This window comes from Mustelus asterias, chromosome 12 (genome assembly GCF_964213995.1).
Source record: "Mustelus asterias chromosome 12, sMusAst1.hap1.1, whole genome shotgun sequence".
Lineage (NCBI taxonomy): Eukaryota > Metazoa > Chordata > Chondrichthyes > Carcharhiniformes > Triakidae > Mustelus > Mustelus asterias.
The window spans coordinates 102916713-102939627 of NC_135812.1; the positions used below are offsets into that span (position 1 = coordinate 102916713).

The following is a 22915-nucleotide window of genomic DNA, read 5'->3' on the forward strand; positions in this document are numbered from 1 at the left end:
GGTGCTTTCACACCAATCAACATACTTCAGTACCCTGCAGAACTGTCAATCTTCCAGTGGTTGATAGCCGCCTATTGGCCATTCAGCTTCAGGAACTCTCCAACTATCCTTAATTAGACAAAACTCCTGCAGGTTGCTATCTCCATCAAAAACTCCTTTGGATCCTACTGCTATTATTTCTGAGTTCTCCAGTGGCATTTCATCCCAATGGGAGACACAATAATGAAAACCCTTATGTCCGCCAGCACTTCATATCAACATTATAATGCACTCTAGCCCCTTAATTACCAGCTCAGAAAAATCTACCTGGGAAAATTTAGATAACAACTCAGAGAGAGCACAAGTGGAACCAACTCATGATGCAACTCATTTGATGAACCCAGAGATTAGGCTTTCAAAATGTAAGATGCATTCTGAGCATTGTATGATGGAACAGGCACTAAAGATCTGCCAAGCAGAATAGTGCAGATTGTTGTTTGCATGAAGAGATGCATCAGTCATCAATGTGCAACTTAATTGCTCATTTTGCATTCCTCCCTTCGGGAGCATATAGAAATTCCAGGAAGATCTGCAGCATAACTTCCATGTTCAACCATATCTCCTGTTGAAGATTCTTCAGGTGCACAGATTACCATGAGGACATTTGTCAAACAGGTTATCTATGAAATGAGGATTCGGGCTACCTCATGCACCTTTGAGAGACTAAAGAATCCAGATAGAGCCATGAGACATGACTTGACCATTTTGCTGGTGTCATTGTATCTGGTTCTATTCTTGGTGATCAGGCAGTGTTGAGTAGTATGGACATAGTTGGAAAGGGAGTTGACGATGGTACCATCTTTCACAACGGCAACACGACCAGCTTCCTCACTTGACACCAATGGCTGCTTCATTTAAGAAAACACAAAGTGCCATGCCATTTACACAATAACAAAAATGCCAGAGCATGCAACTGATTCATCTCAGGACTTCACTCCCAGGAGGTAATGTACCTAATTTCCAAATTCCACATATCGGCCAGCTGCTTCAAGAACCTCTGACTCTTTCAAGCAACACCTTGCGGAAGCACCAGGATAGGTTTAGCAGAACAGAGAGGCCACACACTCACCAAAGGAAACCACCACAAAAACCAACACAAGATACCATACACCACAGCGTGGGGACACAATACATGGACCATAGATTAAAGAGCTAATTTTGTCCATGTCACAGTGCAGAAAATGTTCCTTCAATGTTTTATAAGCATATTTCATAAAATTGAAAAAAATATTTCAGGTCTTCCTGCACAATTTAAGGACTGTAGATGAAGAAATATTTTGGTCAGAAATTGGAAGAAGTAGGCACAATTGTTAACATAGGATACACACTCCAAACCTAAGACAGGCTGTCTGTAGGATAACCTGCTGAATGACTATTGCAGAAAGAACTGGGTTCTGATCTATAGGACAACATTTTACCAAAAAAATTGCAGTGTTGGTTCCGGCGCAAAAAAATGGAGTGTTTGCCGCCAACGGCATGTTTTGGGGCTGAATCTTATGCCTAATTAGTGATAATTCTTAAGTCCACGGGTTTCGTGCCGCTCCAGTGGTGTATTCCCTCTGATTCGCCTGCCCCACAACGACTTAACTGCTGCAGTCACTGAGGAACTCCATGTAAATGGCTCCGCAGCACTTATTCCACAACGACTGCAGGAGATGGCAGGCAAGAAGGCAGCACTGCACTTTTCGAAGGGGCCCTCACAAGGATGCTGGATGGAGTGGAGCAGAGGCGGGACACACTCTACCCCCCGCTCCAGGAGACAGCCCTCTAGCACAATCACCACCCCCACCTGGGATGCAGTTGTAGCACTGGTTAATGCAAGCACACTCCAGAAGATGGGACAGCAGTGTCGGAAGAAGATGTATGATCTTCGCTCAGCCAGGGTAAGTGAATCACTCCCCAGTCTCCTACAAGACCCACTCGTCCCCAACCCTTATTCTCACACAGCCACCCTGGCCTTTGCCAATACCAGACGCCAGGATCCCCCCTCCCTTCCACAATCACCATGTTCCTCCAGTAGCTGTAATGCTCCTCATACTCCAGCTCCCACCCAAGCCCCACACCTGAAACACCTCATCACCATCTTAAATGTCAACACTCCCATCTACACTCTCCCTTTCAATGTCATTGCAGGACAAACTCAACCATAACAAGCATCAGTGAGCACAGCCAGCTGGAGTCATGCCCAAGCTGAGAACCCACAGACGTTTTGAGGAGTGAGCCTTAGACCTGGCCAGGGAGGAGGAAGAGTGTGCCTGCTAGTGAAGTGGGGGAAGCAGAGAAATGTGAGAACCCTCAACACACATGCTGTCATTCCTCAAATCGTAAATGATAATCAATGTTCTCTCCGTATCCCCTGCAATGCACTGATACCACGTCCCCTCTCCTGCAGGCCGGCCAGAGGAACAAGCATCCTCGCGCTCCCTGGACCCCCGGGCTTCCCCAACCCCACTGCTGAAGAGATGTCACAACTGTCACCTGCATCCAGCACCAGCGCAGATATTCACACCTCAATGGGTGCAATAAGTAGGCAGGCTTCTGGGTCACTCATTGGCGAGCATCTCACAGCTGAAGTTCCATAGCAGATGGAGGCAGGGACGTCCGACGGAACTAGCACATGGAGGGATGCCAGAGCCCTGGACTCTGCTGAGCCTCTTGCTGATAATGTGCCTCTGGGCCCAGTCATCCCACAGATGCTGGGGCTGCAAAGCCAGAGTCGCGAGTATCAGGAAGGGAAGACAACAGCCCTCCTGCGAGGAGGTCCAATTGGAGGAGTTCCATCACCTTCTATCTGAGGAGATGGTGCCTCACTGCAGTGTACCAAGGCCAACACTGCGAGTTTGGCATCCGCAATGGAGACCTTGGTGCAGAACGTGCACTCCATGGCAGGAGATGTCTGGTGCACAGCTTCGATAGCATGATGCAAGCACTGGTGGGAATCCACGAGTGCCAGTGTCAGAGGATGGTGGGCTTCCAGACTGCACTCGAGCTGCCCCTCCATCGCAGGGAGGAGCACAAGTGTCCCCAGGAACTCGAAGGGAAGAGCATCGGCAGGAATACAGCCCAAGGCGCTTCAGCCAGGGGACCTTGGGCGTTTCCAGCCCATCTGACACCCCCTTCCCTGTAAGCAACACACCACCAGCTCCTGACACTGAGGAGAGAAGCAATCAGACATCCACGCTACCCAAAAGCAGGCCTGAACCCTCAAAGTCATCTCAGGAAAAAGAGCATGGAAGTCAGCAGGCCACTTCAACTTCCTCTGTGGATCCTGGGGATACATCTAGACATAGTAGGAGGATGAGGAAGATTAAGAAACCGTATGTAGGCTCCAGTGTAGGTAGGTCACCATTTTGTTTTGAATGTTTGGCAATAAATTTGACTTTATTCACTCATAGAGCTTCCGCCTTGCCACCAAGCTTGGGGAATGACCATGCTCATCCAGTGCCTCATCCCTTTGGAGTGTGAGAATGGCAGTGCTATGTTCCACCCACCTTCTTGCCAGCCCCCACTAAGGAAGGGCACTCCCTCAACTGCAATATGGACAGGAACCCAGGTAGGAGGACATGGGAAGCGCTGTTTGTATACCAGCCTTCACAATTCCTTTAAAGCAAGGGGCACCCTGACATGAAGGGAAGGCAAGGCTTGCAAATGACCCCTCTCGACCCCTCTCCCCGAAGTGGCGATTCTGGGACCCCTACCCTTGAGTTGGACTTATCAGAGCATTGCACACCGCGGATGGGGCTGGCTGCCTAAGTGCTCACCTCCGAAAACCCCCTCAGAGGTGAAGGTGCCAGGTTCACGCTTATGTATTGTGATGTTACGCCGGCACTCGCTAAATATCCAGTGAGGGGGAAGTCCCAGAGAGAGTGCTCACTAATGACATGCTAATGTATTCAAATGAGCTTTCTGCAGTCCCGCAGTGTTTCACACCACTCCACGAGCAAGGGGCCAGTAAGATTGGAACTTTGAAATTCGCTGGCACAAATCACGCTTTCCGGATTTTGAGCATGCGCTGCCTTTCCCGCAAACGGAGAGTGCAGCTCAAAATCACCCCCATTGTTTCTTCACACACCTTTTGGTTGCCCTCACACCGTGCACGGACAATTCCTTCTCCAGAGCTTCCACGATACAGGGATGCAAAGTTGTGCAGTACAGAGCACAATACCAGAATCCTTTTAGCCTTAAAGGAACATCTACATTTTAGCAGTTGAAGATGTCCTTATAAAAGCATGCATCTAGTAATTGAGTGCAAGCAATGCCACAAGAGAGATGCAAGTTTGTAAAACTTTTTTCCTTCAGTAACTTCAGACCATCAGTTAGTTTCGGAACGTGATTTCTTATAACATACAAGGCTACGGACCAAGAACTGGAAAATGGGATTAAAATTGCTTGGTGTTTAATGGCCGGCACAGACACAATGGGCCAAAGGGCCTCCTCTCTTTCTGTGTGCTGTAAAACTCGGTGACTCTATGACTTTAACCTCATTTTAACAATCTCTTGTATTTTACCACTAGCAACAATTTTGAACAATTGATCCTGCTAAGTTAACAGGTGATTAAGCTGCAATTGAAGTTTGGATTTAGTTTGCTAGTTAACAGAACTACATTTACTCTATATCATATCAGCACTTCTTTCCATTTCAGTTCCTGTATCCACACCACTGCTTTATCCTCTGTTGAATTCTACCGAGGTGAAGTTAGGAGAAACTGTGGCACTGCACTGCATAACAAGCGCAGGAACTCCACCAATCACTTACACACTGTATCGAAATCAATCAAGTCTTCAAACAGTCTCTACAATGCAAGCAATACCAACAGCTTTTAATATAACAATAGAGACAATGAAGCATTCCGGAGAGTACAGATGTGAAGCTGACAATCAAATTTCTTCACAATGGAGTAACAGAATATCATTTCATATTTTAAGTATGTATATGCAAATGAATATTGGACCTTCATGGTACTATGCATTCTTAATTACAGGTGCGATTGGGGTTATATCAGGTAACTTTATTAATTGTACAATATTTATTTATATTCTAATTTCAGTTTTCCTAATTCATATCAGAAGTAAAAGCACTTGGTTTTCAGTGTTAACATTAAGACGTAATGTTTTTCTCCTTCAAGTTTCTCTTCTTTCCTTAACCTGCTGATACATTTAAAGTTATGGTTTTATGGGTGCTGGTGGCTCTCCACCACTTCACTCAAGTGGCCATTCTTCACACACAACTAATGCTGATTAGTAAGTTTGCGGACAACACGAAAATTGAATCATACGCCGGAATTTTATTATCCCGCCTGCCACAGGAATCAGGACGGTCAAGGGGCAGACAATGGGAAGGTCTGTTGACCTCAGGCGGGATTTTACAGTTTCAGGACGAACAAGACCGTAAAATCCCACTCATAGAATCATATAGCGCAGAAGAGGCCTTCGGCCCATTGGGTCCGCACCAACACATTAGAAACACTTGAACTCCCACCTAATCCCATCTGCCAGCACTTGGCCCATAGCCCTGAATGTTATAATGCACCAAGTGCTCGCCCAGATACTTTTTAAAGGATGTGAAGCAACCCACATCCACCACCCTCCCAGGCAGCGCATTCCAGACCATCACTACCCTCTGGGTAAAAAAGTTTCTCCTCACATCGCCCCTAAACCTCCTGCCCCTCACCTTGAACCCATGTCCCCTCCATAGGAAGGAACATCTTGTGCAAAATATAACTGTTGCTATTGCATTTTCTTTAAGAGAGATCACTGAAGTAAAAGCAGAAGTTAGGATAGATCACGAGGAGGGTGGTATAGAAGTGGGGGAATAGCTGTTAGGAAAGATCACTAGGTGAAAGAAATTATTAGGAGCATCCATTAGGCCCAAAACAATTATTAGGCTGAAAACACAGTGAGTAGGAGAGACCAAGGCGTGAAAAGGCAATATGGACAGGAGAGACAATCGGAGAAAAGTACCAGTCATATGCATCATCCTTAAACAAGTATTTGTACATCAAGTTAAAAAGTAACTGACTGTACAAAAGTCATGTAGTGTCACTGAATAATTGGTTAGATATTATTCAATTGAAAATTTCCTCCAATATTAACAGCACAATTATTAATTTTAAATGCATGATCAGCAAAACAATTTGTTGGTTAATTAAAAATTTCCAGTTGTAATAAGATTTGAATAAGTTGTCAGCTCTGCACACTGATCACTGTCAATATTTGCTGCATAGGGATCAAACAAACCCTTAAGACAGTCACACACAAAAAGGATAGTGATCACATCAAACTACTGGAGCAAAGTTAAGTACTTTACTATAAATTCAACAACTTGTGTTAATAAAATGGAACATAGTGCATGTTAACATGTAAGGAGTAAGGATTAGGGATGCACAGTGATAACTCATCAGGTATAGTTCAAATTCTGAAACTGGACATGAGGCTGGCCAGGAGTGGGGCAATGGAAGCTCAGCATGCAAGAAACACACAGTTTACAGATCTAGTGTGTATATCTGGGATCAGCATAATTTGGATGATTGTGGCAAAGCTTCCTGAAAAATGTTTTTGTAGTTTTCCCAATGAAAGGTGGGAAATTATGTTTTGCTGCAAGATTTTAAGGCCTGCAGCAACTCAAAGGATCAGGACTGGTGGTTCCGCAAACCAGCATCCCAGTGTTCCAAACATGTCTGCAGACACTTTAGTTAGGCACAGAAGTCTCCATTTCTCTGTGGAACCATCAACATTTTGATAGAACTACTGATGCAGAGGTAGGGGATGCAGTTTGGGTTTGGTGGAGAAATGGTTCTTATTGGGGCATTGCAAGATCTAGCCAATAAGATTTTGATTTTTGATTTGATTTATTGTCACATGTATTGGGACATAGTGAAAAGTATTGTTTCTTGCACGCTATATAGGCAAAACATAACGTTCATGAAGTTCATGGGGGAAAAGAAAAAGGATAGAATGCAGAATATAGGGAGGATTCTCCCATTCCGCTGCACTGATTTTTTAGCGCAGCATGCCAAGAGGCTCCAGTGTCCCCGCTGGACACCCGGGCCTGAGCACATCTCCGGCGCAATCAGTTCCACACCAAAAATCAGCACAGAGCTGCATAATGTATGCAGCACCTAATTTAATGATACTTTAAATCCCATTAACGGGCCTGGGACTGAAATCTCTGGGCCCGCTAGCATCTCCCCTCCCCACCCCTGTGAGGAGTGTTTCACTCCAGCGGGGTTTACAGTAGCTGGTGGCCTGACCCTGTTGAAGTGAAGGGGAAGTATTGAGGCCCCCCCCAGAGGGTTGGGTGCCTCAGGGGGATGCCCTCTGGGCATTGGCACCTTGGCAGTGCCAGCCTAGACCCCCTGACACTGCCCAAGGGGCAAAGTGCCAATCCAGAGGCGGTACCTTGGCACTTCCCACCGGGCATTTGGGTGTGTCAAGGGGGCAGGGCCTGGTGGAGGGGCCACTGGGAAGACGATAGGTGGGGGTGCAGGGTCCGGCTGCCACTCTGCAGTCGGGGTCAGTGGGAAGGGAGGGAGGCCAACCTGTCCAGGTTTGGGGGGGGGGAGATTGGGGCTGCCGATCCAGGTGGGGGAGGATGCGTGGTTGAGGCTGGCCCAGACTTGGCTGGGAGACCAGCAATCGGGTGGTGGGGTGTGGGGGCAGGGGGTCATACAGCCTGCGTTGTGGGATCACGGGGCTGGTCAACGATCGAGCTGGCCTGCAATGTGCCGATCTCAGCGTTGACAGATCGGCACATGCATAGAGGCCCACTCAGCCCTATGCTGCCCGCCACTCTCGTGGGTTAGGCCCCGCCCACTGATTTCTGGAGTGAATCATGCTAGTGCATTCAGAATTGCACAGAGTGTGGGTGATTCATTTTTAAACACCCACTGAAAAAACCAGCGTGATTTACTCCAGTTTTCATGCGAATTCGAAACTTAGAATTTTTTAGGGAGAATCACCCTCATAGTGTTGCAGTTACAGGTAGGGTGAAGAGAAAGATAAGCTTAATATAAGATAGGACCATTGAAATGTCTGATGACAGTAGGGAAGAAGCTGTTCGTGAATATGTTGGTACGTATTTTCAGACTTTTGTATCTTTTTCCCGATGGAGGAAGGTGGAAGTGAGTATGTCCGGGGTGCGTGGGGTCCTTGATTATGCTGGTTGCTTTTCCGAAGCAACGGGAAGTGTAGACAGAATCAAAGGGAGGCTGGTTTGTGTGATGGACTAGGCTACATTCACAATTCTTTGCGGTCTTGGTCAGAGCAGGAGCCATATCAGGCTATGATACAACTGGATAGGGTACTTTCTATAGTACATCTATAAAAGTTGGCTGTCGGAGAGGATGACAACCTCTCACAGACCCCTGCTGAAAATGAGTATAGAATGCATTGAGCTCATCGCGGAGAGATGCATTGTTACCGGCAATTCTACTCATCTTCACCTTGTAGCCTGTTATGTCGTGTAGACCTTACCACAATCGATGTGTGTTCGTGTGTGGCTAGCCTGGGACTCTAGCTTGGTCCAGTATTGTATCTTGATATCCCTGATGGTTCTCCGTAGATCATATCTAGATTTCTTGTATAGGTTAGGGTCACCCGACTTCAACGCCTCAGAACTAGACTTCAATAAGCAGTGGATATCCCTGTTCATCCATGGTTTCCAGTTGGGAAACATTTGAATTAGCTTCTTTGGTGCACGGTCTTCTACATACTTATTAATGAAGTCTGTTATGGAGTGGCCTACTCATTTCGGTTTGTCGCTGAGTTCTTGAATATTGACCAGTCCACCGACAGTCCCGTCAGAGATCATCTGTTGCCTCAGACCAACATTGCGTGACTTTCTTTATCAGAGTCTCCTGTTTCAGTTTTTGCTTGTAAGCTAGGAGCACAAGCACAGCCTTGTGGTCTGATTTGTCAAAGTGCGGATGGGAGATAGAGCCGTAGGCATGTTTGATGTTTGTATAGCAATGGTCAAAGATGTTTGGGCCTCTAGTGGGACAGGAGTTGTGTTCATGGTATTTTGGCAGGACACTCTTGAGATTGGCCTTGTTGAAGTCACCAGCCACGATAAACCAGGCCTCAGGATTTTCGTCTCAAGGCTGGATCGATAAACTTCCCCGCTTCAATGACATACTGCAGGATACAAGGAAGGAATAGTTATCTGACTGGCCATGTTGGGAAGCCAATTAAGCTCTTATCGGGCTTAATTAAGGGCACTCTCCCAATACCAGTCAGATTTTCCAAACGCTAACGGAAAGCTCATCAAGCCAGTAGGCTCTCCATAAAAGGTGGCGGCTTCCCAGTGCCAGGCTGAATAGCCAATGCTGGAGGCTCTAATCAGTGGGGAAGAGTCTGTGTTAATGAACAACTCGAATTGCACACAAAGTCCACTACTGCATTCCCTCATATCCGACAGCTCTAAATCTTTTAGCCCTTATTATATCCTCCCTCCCCCACCCCATTTGTGAGGGACCACCAGTCATGGAGACCCTTCGTGCCTCCCTTCCCACCTTGGATGCTGGTGCTGCCAGTGCTGGAGGTTTCCTTTTAGGCTTCCAATCTCAAAGTCCAACCACCATCCTTAATTGAACAGAATTCCACGAGGCAATCAGTTCCTCTAAAACCTTCCTTCAGGTCTCACTGCCATTATTTCCAGGCTCCCCAACACCATTTCACCCCAAAGGGGTATCTAGCATGGCGTAACAAAAATTCAACCATGACTTCACATCGTACACCATCGCTCAATCTAGCCCATTAATCACTAGCTCAGATACATCCGCCTGGAGAAATTTAGATAGTAATTCACAGGGGAGTATAATGAGTAAGACACAGAGCACAAGTGAGCAGAAACAGCTGGCTGTAGCATATGAGCAGCAAAGTGCTAAACAGAGGGAACCAACACTTGGTACAACTCAGTTGATGAATCAGAGATCCAGCTTTCAAGAAGAAAGATGCATTCTGAGCATTGGACCATGGTGCAGGCATTGAAGACCTGCCAACTAGAATGCTACAAACCGTAGCTTGCTTGAAGAGATGCATTAGTCATCAATGTGCAACCTTAGGTGCCTGTTTTGCATTATTCCTTTTGGGAGCATATAACAATTTCAGGGAGATCTGCAGTATAACTCCCAATGTTCAATCCATATCCCCAGTTGGAGATTCCTTAAGTGCCCTGGGGAATTGCAAAAGCTGAGAATTCAAGCTACCTTATCCAGCTTTGACAGGCTGAAGTATCCAGGTTGAACCATGAGGCATGGATTTGCCCAATTCACTGGTGTCTGGTTCTGCTCTCAGTGATCAGTAGCCATGATAAGGCAGAGTAATAGGGACGTGGTTGAAATGGGAGTTGATGATGGTGCCATCTCACAACAGCAACATGATCAGTTTCCTTGATGGACACCAATCTCTGCTTGGGTTTAAGAAAACACAACGTGCCATACCACAATGGCAAACATGCCAGGGAATGTAGTTGGTCCATCTCTCTCTCAGGAGATAATGATAAACTCAGTAATCCCAAGTTCCAGATATGCATAAGCCAGCTGCTTCAATAACTTCTGTCTCTCAGACAGCACTTTGTGGAAGCGCCAGGTTAAGTTTAATAGGATATAGGCCACACAGTCATCAAAGGGAAGCACCACGAATGCTAATACAAGATATTGTACACCATGGTGCTAGCACACAATGCATGGACCACAGATTAAAGATCTGATTCTGTTCATATTCCATGTGCAGAAAATGTTCTTCCAAAGATTTATGAGCATATTTCATAACATTGAAAAAATATAAGGTTTTGGAGTTGCCTGGAAGATTTAAGGACTGTAGATGAAGACATATTGGTGATAGCGATGGGAAGAGGTGGATAGGTTTGTTAATGTAATTAACACATTGCAAGACTAAGGGAAGCTCCCATGTATGGCAGCTTCAACCCTTGCAGCTAGAATAAGGTTCTGATTCACAATATCATTCTTCATACACCAACAGTTGTCCTCACATTGTACTTGAACATTTCCTTCTCTAGGGCTTCCATGATGCAGGGCATGTAGTATGCAGCACAAAACCAGAATCCTTGTGTAGCTTTAAAGGAACATTTTAGTAGATGAAGAATATATAATTTTCATGCCCTCATAAAACCATGCATCCATTGACTTACTGTGAAGAAGGCCATGAAAATGATACAAGTTTTTAAAACTTTCTTTCAGCAATCTCAGACCATCAATTAGTATTATATCATGCTGTGACTTTTTACAATTTAACCATATTTTAATACTTTCTTGATTTTACCACTAGCAAACAATCTTGAACTATTGGTTCCTGCTCGGTCAACAGGTGATTAAGCTGCAATTGAAGTTTGGATTTAGTTTGCTAGTTAACAGAACTACATCTACTCTATATCATATCAGCACTTCTTTTCATTTCAGTTCCTGTATCCACACCACTGCTTTATCCTCTGTTGAATTCTACCGAGGTGAAGTTAGGAGAAACTGTGACACTGCACTGCATAACAAGCACAGGAACTCCACCAATCACTTACACACTGTATCGAAATCAATCAAGTCTTCAAACAGTCTCTACAATGCAGGCAATACCAACAGTTTTTAATATAACAATAGAGACAGTGGAACATTCGGGAGAGTACAGATGTGAAGCTGAAAATCAAATTTCTTCTCAACGCAGTAATGGAATATCATTTCATATTTTATGTATGTATATGCCAAACGCACTCTGTGCCTTAGTTACATGTATCAATGGGGTTTTTAATTGGAAAACTGTTCATAATACAATGTTCACTTACATTCTAATTTTAGTTTTCCTAATTCATAAGAGAAGTAACAACATATTGATTTCCATGTCAACTTTAAGAAGTAATGTTTTTCTCCTTCAGGTCTCTCTCTTCTCTGCTCACCATGCTGACACATTTAAATCTGTGGTCCTATGAGTGCTGATGGCTTCCTACCATCTTGTCCATGGCCATTCTGCATGCATGACTTTAAACTATCAGTGTTAGCAGAATATTTTAATATAGTGGCCAATTTGAAAATAGTACGGTTGCATTAACAGCAATGTGACAGTGATCAGATCGTCAATTTTAATGATGTTGGTTGAGGAATAAATATTGGCTGGAACACTGGAAAGAATCCTAAACTCTTTCTTGAAATTGAACCAATACTATCCAAGGAGGCAAACTTCAGTTTAACATATCATCTAAAAACAGCACCTCTGGCAGTGTAGTACTTCTTGTACATCTGCTGAGATATTGTGTTCAAGTATCTAGTATGTGATTCAAACCCACAACCCTTTGTCTCAGAGGCAAGAGTTGTACTCATCTATAACAGCCATCGTTCAATCCAGATACTAGATAATACCAATGTTAAAAGTTGCACATTTAGTGTACTGACTCATAACCCTGTGATCTGCAACTTCTTTTTCATCGTTCATGCACTTAAACTTGAGCTAAAAAGGAAGTTCCAAACGTAGTGGGGAATCCCCTTGTTCAAATAGGTAAATACACCACAATAGTATAGTACTGAGCTTATAGACCAGGAAAGTCCCAGGTTTAATTCCTACTAATTATTGAATTAGGTGACTTAAATGGGACAGTAATGGTAGTGTTATCACTGGCCTCAGTGTTATCACTCAAGGGAGAGCAAGAATCAACCAGTGTTCAAGGGCCTGATGTCTACTCAGTGATCTATATGGAAAACTCCACATCTGGCCCAAGTCCATCAGGCTCAGTGATAACCCTTTCCTTCTCTAAATAAGCTGTTGAGCCTCCTTTGCTGTTCAGATTCAGACACAAAAAAGGCCAACTTGAGCAATGTACCCAAGAACAATCAATGCCCAAGTAATTCAAACTCAATCTCAGTTACCACCTTCAGGGGAGGAAGTGATAAAAATGGGTGAAAATTAAAATATAGAAATGTTTGTTTTGGTTTAAATGAATGGATAAACAGTTGATATAGATTTACCACACTCCTGGGTAAGGACTACTGATTGATTCCATTCACAGTGTGATAGTGCAGCTTTGTATGGGGAGTTCTAATAGAATGGAGAAGGAAATACCAGCAGAGCTGGAAGCGAAATGTAATCAGTGGAAGGAGGCTTTTTAGAAGAGAAAATTTAATTAGAGCCATGAATCAGACTTGAGCGGGAATGTAATCAGTTTTAAGAGGCGTCTGGACAAATACATGAATAGGATGGGAATAGAGGGATATGTTCCCCGGAAGGGTAAAGGGTTTTAGTTCAGTCGGACAGCATGGTGGGTGCAGGCTTAGAGGGCCGAAGGGCCTGTTCCTGTGCTGTAATTTTGTTTGTTCTTTGTAATGGACCACACAATTGCTCCAAGTCTTTAAGCTCTCTGAACAAGCTATAGGGCTGCAATAAATTATACAGAATTTTCTGAAAAAGTCATCATCTTTATCTTAATTTTATAATTCATTGAACAAATAGGTAATATGAATTGGTATGCCTGGAATAGTTAGGTTGTAACACAGAGAAAAAGATCACCATATGATATTTCTACACCCTCCTGCAAACAGATTTTTTTGACAAGTAGCAGAACAGGAGCTTTAAGAAGCTTGTGAAATAAAACATCTTTTTTTCCTTTCAGATACTTCGTGGTGGCTATATATAACAGTCTTGGTTCCACTAGTATTAATAGCAACTGCAGCAGTATTAGCCTTTGGTCTTAGACGACAGTGCAAAAATAATAAAGGTGTGTCTCTTTGTGTGGTTACATTTCTTATTCATAATTCTTTGAAATGTTTTGCTGACTTGGTTGTCCAATATTTATTTTTATCCTGTAAAAATTTGATCAACAGATATACGCCAAGCGGATGAAAGGTAAGATTTCTTAAAATCATATCAAACCTTGTCCAATTTCTTATTTAAACAACTGTTTGTTATTTGCTTTTTTGAAAATAGAGTAACACACAAATACAAAGAAGCAAGGCAAATCTGTGGCATTTCAGTATTGTTAAGAATTATGTTAGTTCTTCCATGTCATTATGTTCAAATGAATGATGCCACTAGTGTAACAAAAAATGAGAACCAGATCAGAGATAGCCAACTCATAACCATTAATATAGCAGCTAAAATAGTAAGATAAATTATGGAATTAAAGGTGGAGACATAGAGCCATATTAATCAATTTTAGTCTAATGAGTTGATTCCATTTTATCTTTCCCTTAGGTTTCCGCATGTTAATTAGAGATTGTATTTAATTTTTAATGATAAAAATTAAAGAGTTTCTTGAATATCTGTGGATTTGCAATTTCAACAAATATCAGCTGATATCTTTCATTTTTAAATTTAATTGCAGTGATGAAATACGTCAGCGGGAGCCCTCGCAAAATAACCAAGGTAAGTCTACTTGTTTATTCATGTAACATAGTAGTAAGATATGAATAAAATAGAACAGGTTGTGTTATGTTTAATATACACATCACCATCAGTGTGTTAAAAAAATGATAACAAGGAAGTGATACCTAGCAAACTTAAAAATTGCAAGATGAGTTTATGAATTCTGCCACTCCATTGTTAGTCTTGGAAAAAAACCCAGAGCTTTCAATCTTCAAGAACTTTAAAATGTCACAGCCTACCTTGAGAGCTTAATAAATCTCTTCCAAAGTGATGTATCTGCATCTCCTTCTGTGGGTACAGGTGGGTACAGGATTCAAAGATGTGAGTGAATGGCCACAGAATGCCATGTTTGTTTTTCTTGTATTGTTGTGGGGGAATTAAAGAGATGGACACAAAATGGTTGCCTGGCCCACAAAATGGTTACCTGGGAAGGGACATTAACAGGCACTGGGTTTTAGCACAGACAGTTACTTAAAGTTAAAACATGCAGGAACCAAAATGCTGCAGGAAGCTAGTCAGAGCTTGAGGCACTTTAAGATAAGGGCAGACCCAGAACAATAAGTCTGATAATAAGGTCAGCCACAGACGGGGACATACATACATAAATGTAACAAAATCAGCCACTGAATGTATAGATCGAAACCAGTCATTGATGGAGGAAATGTATCCATTCTATGAACAATGGTGTTAACTGTCCATGTCTGTATCTGTCTGCTTGTAATGATGTGTTAACTACCGATGTCCGTAATCTGTCGACTCAACTTATAACGATGTGTTAAACGGCTAATATCCGTACTGCCTATTGTCTAAAAGGTATAAAAATGATCAACTACCATTGTGTAATTGAGAAGGTAGCTGCCAAATACTGCGGAGTACCAGTGCTTTCTCCCGAAGCTTCGTGTCCGAAGTAAAACTGTATTGTTGAAACCTCCAAGTCTGACTCCGGTGGCAAACTTCCCACAACAGTATCATCACACACACCGGGATTCTCCGGTCTCATATGCCCCACCACCGCTGCCAACAAGAACAGAGAATTTGGCACTCAGCCAAATCTCCATTCACTGCAGCGGGACCCAAGATTTCCAGCCACCCTTTTGATCCCTTTGGGGAATAGTGAGGAAGTTTTGGAAAGATTAGTGGGCTTATTATCAATCTGTTGAACCATGACTTGAATGATCATCCAGTGGCCAACAAGTCCTGAATGGGACTTGAACGCAAAGCTTCTGGGTCACAGGCAGCGGCACGACCTACTGAGCCATGACTTTTAGAATGCTGTGGATACAACTTGATCACTCGCACATCTGCTGTTCTTCCATTTCCTCCTTCAAAAAACTAATCCAAATGAGATTTCTCAATGATAAAAGCATTAGTGGTAATAGAACAAGCAACATTTCACAAAAGGGACAAAATAACCGTAAGCCTGGTAACAACTTATTTTTATGCCCTTTATATGAATATTTACCTGGAGCTGACTCCCCAGCACATACATAAGTGGTGATGATCTACCACCACAACAGTGTAATAGCTTGAAAAAGGTGCGAGTCCTTTGAATATAATCAAGGATCCCACGCACCCCGAACATACTCTCTTCTATCTTCTTCCATCGGGAAAAAGATACAAAGGTCTGAGATCACATACCAACTGACTCAAAAGCAGCTTCTTCCCTGCTGCCTTCAGACTTTTGAATGGACTTACCTTGCATTAAGTTGATCTTTCTCTACATCCTAGCTATGACTGTAATACTACATTCTGCACTCTCTCCTTTCCTTCTCAATGTATGGTATGCTTTGTCTGTATAGTGCGCAAGAAACAATACTTTTCACTGTATACTAACACATGTGACAATAATAAATCAAATCAAATCTTGTACCAGCTCCAGAAAGCTGACTAATTTGAAATGAACATAACTCTCTGGCTAATTTTCTTGTCCATTAGAACCTGTGAACCGACACACACTGAGTGTAATCAGCAAGGAAATCAATATGGAATATTATAAACACTACCCTGCAGCTTCCAATTACAATTCATTCTCGAATGTGTTGATTGTAAAGAGTACGTAGGCATGAAAAGTAGTTGGACTGCTTATGAAGGAAAAGTTTATAAGTTCACTGAATATGGGTGAATAAAGTAACTGTAAAATCTCATAGCCTGGAAATGTCTGTGAACAATCTTATTGTACAAGAGTATTTCGCTTGCAAAAACACTAAAATATCTGCATCTTATTTCTAGGATCCCTAAAAGAAAGTATGGAGGTCGTTTATAGTAAAATCGGAAAAATTATCCGCCCAAGTAAGAAATACAAAAAACTGCTCAGAAATTCCTCACAATAATAAATTTTATAAAATTACTTTTTGCTGCCAAGTAAAGATAAAAATGTGTTAATGACCATTGTTCAATCTAATAAAAGAAAATAACTTAAAAGTTACACAGAATGCTTATAACCAGTTATGTATTGCTGAAAAAAAGACATGCTGTTGAAGCTTCTTGTCTCACACTCATCAGGACAATTTGCAAGAATGGTAAATTGCAAAGTCAATTATAATTTATACTGCATGAAAAGAGAATGCTGATTAGTTGACAAGTGGACGCTGATTGATAGAGGTTTTGCCATGGAAAATACACCAGGTAGCTGTCAGTTAACTGCCAAGCTTTGTTTAAATTCAAAGAAAGCAAGTTGACTCTGATTAATCAAGGCATTGCCTTGGGAATTTTTTTCTTTCACAGCATTTATGCCCATCCCTGTTTTCCCCATCATGGTTCTCAAAAAATAACTCAAAAGAACTACAATATCAAACTTCTGCATTGGGCTATATCTGCCACCTATCTCCCAATGTCCTTGTGGAATCTCACAATTGGAGGAGAAAATGCAATTTTTAAAAAGATAGTACTTGGCTTTCACCTTGCATGCCAAGCATTAGGGATCTGGGTTTGATTCCTGGCTTGGGTCACTGTCTGTGCGGAGTCTGCATGTTCTCCCCATGTCTGCGTGGGTTTCCTCCAGGTGCTCCAGTTTCCTCCCACAGTCTGAAAGACGTGCTGGTTAGGTGTGTTGACCATGCTATATTCTCCCTCAGTGTACTTGAACAGGCACCGAAGTGTGGCGACTAGGGGATTTTCACAGCAATTTCATTGTAATTTCATCGTAAGCCTACTTGTGACGCTAATAAATAAACTTTGTGTTGAATTGACTTCCTTCAATAACATGGACTGAAATTCTATATTCATAGAACTCAACCAAGTGGATTGTGACACATTGATAGAACAGCCAGGTAAATAAACTCTTTATAGTTGTAAGATCTGCAGAAATTATGGAATGAGTTCACTTTAAAACCCTTAGATCAACTGTGGATAGACAATAGTGTTTCACAGTATTGCCTCACATCCCTAGGGAATTTTTAAAAATCACTCTTCAACCCTAAGCAGTTGCATTCTACAGGCATTATTTGTACACCCTCAACAAAACTGCAGCAGTAGTGTTTTGCAAAGCAGCTAATCAAATTTACATAAAAGCAAAATATTGCAGAGGGGATTCACCCGCACCATTCGCCACTAGCGGGAATCCCGATAGCCCGCTGATTAGGTCATTAGCTCCAAATCGGAATCTGCGCCAGGCTTTGGAGCATTTCAGATTCACCCAGCCTGCCCTGCTACCACAATCAGGTACCAACTCAGAGCAGGCGTCAACCCGATAATTATGCTAAACCCCTCATTGTAGTATCATTAACAATGGCATATTCACCACCATCCGCTATGCACCCGCCTCCCCAGCCAGAAGTCATGCGGACATGATTTGGTGTTGCTCTTGAAATGCAGGGCCCTGATGCCTCCAAGCGGGAGCAAGTAAGTGACCTGTTTAAAACCTTTCCACATTGTATGGGGGTTCGAGCATCTTAATTGGGGGAAGTGGGTTGAGCTGGAAGGAAGGGACTGACCTCAGGGCGGATTCCCCTGGACGGGGGTGCCTTGGGTGACTGGCCTAATGCTGCACTTAAACAGTTCTAACTATCTGCCACCACGTCACTTTCAGGCATCTGACTGTTAAACGTATCCATGCCTCATCCACGTAAGGTTTCAGCTCAATGCTAATCCATGCACCATGCCCATCTGGCCCCTTGCATACCTCTACAGCAACTCACTCACAAGCTGGCCCCTCCCTGGGTTTATTTAGTGCCTGCCAGTTGTTACCAGTCCTTCAGAACTCTTTTCACTCAGGATGTGTTGTCCAAGGTTTCTCTGCCTTCTAAGCCTAAATAAGCGCAAGCTGCTGGCACAGCTCACAGAACTCTCTTCATTGACAGTCCCATAGCAAATGAGGGAGGGAATCACCGAGGTTAGTGCACACAAGGATCAGATGCACCAGTAGCAGGTAAATGATTTGTTGCCAGACAATCCATATCACAATGGTACATTGTCAAAACATTTGTAGAACGCCCCAGTAAGGCTGCTGCTCTCTGCCCCTGCCCCGCAGCTGCTCCCTCTGGTCCTCATCTTTATAAGAAGTTTAACAACACCAGGTTAAAGTCCAACAGGTTTATTTGGTAGCAAAAGCCACACAAGCTTTCGGAGCTGCAAGCCCCTTCTTCAGGTGAGTGGGAATTCTGTTCACAAACAGAAAGCTTGTGTGGCTTTTGCTACCAAATAAACCTGTTGGACTTTAACCTGATGTTGTTAAACTTCTTACTGTGTTTACCCCAGTCCAACGCCGGCATCTCCACATCATGACCTCATCTTTATCCCACTGGATAACATTAACACTCTCGGAACCTTGCTGGAGATCTCAAGTGCTTTTTGACCAGGCTCTCACTTTAACCAGTGGCTCTATCACTCAGTGCAGCTGGGGTTCCAGCAAAGGCACACATCTCCCTTTGATCAAAATCCTTAGTATGTGGCATCACCTCAGCTTCTTCAGGAAGAGATGCTTGCCTGCACAGAATTAACATCTGGAACACAAAAACAGTTGCCACAACTCAGACAAGCAGTCATTGAAGAGTTTCTTTTAGACTTCCTGAAAAACAAGGAGGAGGGCTACACAGCATTTTGCTAACTCCCAGTGTAGTGCCCACAAGGCTACTTATGTGTGAGGGAAGGATTGTGAAGAGTGAAGGGTTTCATACCAAGGGCGGCCGGCAATTCCTTGAGGGCTACAGAGCTGTTAACTTCAGTCACTGGAAGGGGCTCAGGGTTTGGGGGTGGGGGCACAGTATACCACCAATCGATTGTTATGTGCCAGGTCATACCGTGGTTGCCCAGCTCTTTGGAGTCTGCCAACCTGCCTGGAAGAAGTTGGCATGATGCTCACTCAGGAGTTTCCACCAGTCCTCCTTCCTCACCTGTGACACCAAGATGTGTCCTCTCTCATCCATGCTATCCCTGATCCTCCTATCAGCTGTTCCTCATCATTGATTAATTCGCTATCTCCCAGGGGCTACACATAATCAGTTTTAGGGGAAGAGCCAGTCACAGTCAAGGCCATGAGCCTCACAAGCATGGAGCCACCGAGTGGCCTCCACTTTCACCTCATCATAATACGCTGTACAAGTGTTGAGTTGAGGGGAGGGATGATGCAGACATGAGACCATGTTGCAAGATAAAGGGAAATGGGGCTGTATCAGTGACCATGCAAGCTATCTGCTGTGGGCTACAGCTCCTGTAAAGCAGCTCTGTGCGGGGGGGAATGCTGAGGGTTTGTCAGCCCTCAACCACTGGCTCACAATGGGATTAAGGAGGAGGTTAGAGAGAAAGGATGGATTACATTGCTCACTGTGTCCCTCTCTCTCTCTCCACATGCTCATCGATTGAAGATGAATTTTGGTTTGGAGCCAGGCCAGCTCACTTTATTGCTGTTGACTGGCACCGAGGCACACAGGAGGTGGTGAGAGCGCCAGGTCCAGCCCAGGGATGACCCAGCACCAAAGGTGCTGGCTCCTGAACATCAGGGGACTGCTGCAGAGGCGGCTGCCCATCAGGCTGAGGAGGGGATAAGAAGACAGCAATACTGTAGGCCACCTGTCTGCAGGAGGCGCTGTCTTTTCACAAGCTGTCGGACAACATGTGCTGCTGACACCTCCGTCTTCCCAGGGAGACAGCATTTGGACACCTGACACGACAGGAGGAGGAGGATACCCACTCCTGATGGCTGTGAAAGTCATGGTAGCCTTGAACATTTATGCCACCAGATCTTTCCAGGACTCGAGCAGGGACCTGTGCGTATCTCGTAATCTTCCGCACACAGGTGATTCGACAAGGTCATAGATGCCCTATATACTTGGGCATTGGACTACATCACCTACAAACTGGACCAGGCCTATCAGGATGTCCGGACTGCAAGATTCAGTGCCAACATCAGAATGCCCCAGGTCTGGGGGTGTGATCGATGGCACCTGTGTCACCCTTAAAGCACTGTATCAACAGGGAGTACCGTTCATCAACAAGAAGGGATTCCCTGAACATACTGCTGGTATGCGACCACCAACTCACCACCATACATGTCTGTGCACGCTTTCCTGGGAACATGCACAACTCATGCATCCTGGTGCCTTTGAGGGTCACTCTCAGCTGAGGGGTTGGTTAGTGGGTGACAAAAGTTACCCACTAAGGTCATGCTAATGACACCTGTGCAGAGGACCGAGGCAGAGATCTGCTACAATGAGGCCCACTCTGCCACCAAGAGCGTCATTGGCCTTCTAAAGATGTGGTTCCGCTGTCTGGACCGCTCTGGCGGGGCTCTTCAAAACAGCCCCCAGAGAGTCACAAGGATTGTGGTTGTTTGCTGTTTGCTCCACAGTAGTGGGGGGACATGCTGGAGGAGGAACAGGTAGTCCCATCAGACAAGGAGGAGTAGGATTGTTTCGAAGATTTGAGGTCTAAGTTGAAGACAGGAGCCCCTCATTAGCTAACCCCCCACCAGCCCCTATCACTGAGATGATACTGTACACAGTGAGTGGAAACCTGTCCTTTGTAACAATTATTTAATAGTGCAAGTGTACATTTTGTGCCCCCCCTTCTCCCTAACCTATGCTGTGATACTGCACCCGTGCCAACAAGTGCTCTTACAACTTAATCTTTCTAGCCCTCCTGCTCCTTCCCTCAGATTGCAAATGTGAATTGCAGACAGCCTGCTGTTTGCTGTGCCCTTTGGCCTCTGATGCCCTTGGTGGGCTTCCTCTGGAGGGTCTGGACTTGGAGAGCACAGGCTGAATTTCAGGTATCACAGTGACACCATGTCATCCTGTTCTGCCAGCTTGCCACTGGATGCGCTGTTGTCAGGAGGGGGTTTCACAAGGGCTGGAGACTGTCAGAGTCTCCGTGGTGGAAGGCCCCAGGATCGGCTCCAGCACCTCCTTCTCCCTTGGGGTGTCTGCTGGCCTCCGGGTCACTCCATGGGATGGAGGGATCTCCAGATGCCTCAACATCTGGCAATGCCAGTCCTGGAGATGCGCCTTTGTCTGAGCCATGTTAGCAATGCTCTCAGCCATGGACCTCTGTGACTGGGACATGTCCCACATTGAGCTGGCCATGCTCTGGAGCACCTCAGCAATGTCCCTCTGTCTAGAACATGCCCATTTGTGACTAGGACCCATGCCATTGGCCTCAGCCATGAACATCACGGAGTCAGCCAAGCTTTGGACATCATCAGTCATGGCTAAGACGCTTTGTGTCAGGATTTCCATCACAGATGCCACCCTTGCAGAGTTGGCATGCATGCCACACATTGCCAGCACCATCTCCTGTGAGAGAAGGCTTCTGGGCCTTGCACTTGCTGGAAGGTTGCTGATACCCCCTTTGTAAAGCATGGCTTTGGTTTTGCATTTTCACAAGTGCTGGGATGAGCTCTTCCAGGGATCAACATCTGTCCTGGGGCAGATCCTTCAAATGTTGGCTCTTTTGGAACTTCCTACTGCCAGTTGATGTGAAACGGCAGCTGCACGGTGCTCACCAGAGAGTGTCCTAGAAGCCTGACCGTTAATATGTCCCACCGAGGTGAATATCTCTGCATTGGTGCTTGGTGCTGGTGAAAACAGTGCCGAGAATTCAGTGTTCAGCCTAGAGCTGTGGTCCAGGCCGCTCCGGAGGTTTGGATGGGGGAGGTGTGTGACCCCTGATGGCCTGGGAGGGGGGTGTGACCCCTGATGGCCTGGGAGGGGGGGGGGGGGTGACCCCTGATGGCCTGGCTTCATCTGATGGAGACCCTGGAAGAGAAAGGAGATGAGGTCAGCTTTTGTAAATATCAAGGGTGTAGCATCAAGGCAGTCAGCCACTGATCACTCAGGGGCCTCCCCTGTGATTTCCAGCGCTCTCTCCTGAATTGGGGTGAGGACCCGCAGCTCGGGCATGTCTTCTCCCACATCCTCTGGTTGTGTGAAGTCTTGTCCTAGGGGTAAACAAAGAGGACACTGAGATGGTGGCCGATCGGCTATGGAGGCTTGACATCAGGTGGCGCGTCTAGGCACTGGAACAAGTCTTTGAGAAGGAGTGATGGGGATTATTGGGGGCAGTGGGGGACACTGCTGGTAACTGG

The 22915-nt window shown here is 44.8% G+C and overlaps 1 protein-coding gene across 5 annotated transcripts in view; it reads left to right on the forward strand.

Annotated features, from left to right (window-relative positions):
* pecam1a (platelet and endothelial cell adhesion molecule 1a) overlaps positions 1 to 22915 on the forward strand; it is a 98053-nt gene that overhangs the window by 49326 nt on the left and 25812 nt on the right. For 2 of the 5 annotated variants that reach the window (XM_078225765.1, XM_078225764.1), the window contains 5 exons: positions 13646 to 13750; positions 13857 to 13878; positions 14357 to 14397; positions 16627 to 16686; positions 17625 to 17666. In XM_078225765.1, the coding sequence (XP_078081891.1) occupies positions 13646 to 13750; positions 13857 to 13878; positions 14357 to 14397; positions 16627 to 16686; positions 17625 to 17666 (270 nt within the window). Of the gene's footprint in view, positions 1 to 4682; positions 4965 to 11456; positions 11739 to 13645; positions 13751 to 13856; positions 13879 to 14356; positions 14398 to 16626; positions 16687 to 17624; positions 17667 to 22915 lie in introns of all 5 variants that reach the window. The other 3 variants (XM_078225761.1, XM_078225762.1, XM_078225763.1) reach the window with 3 other exon arrangements.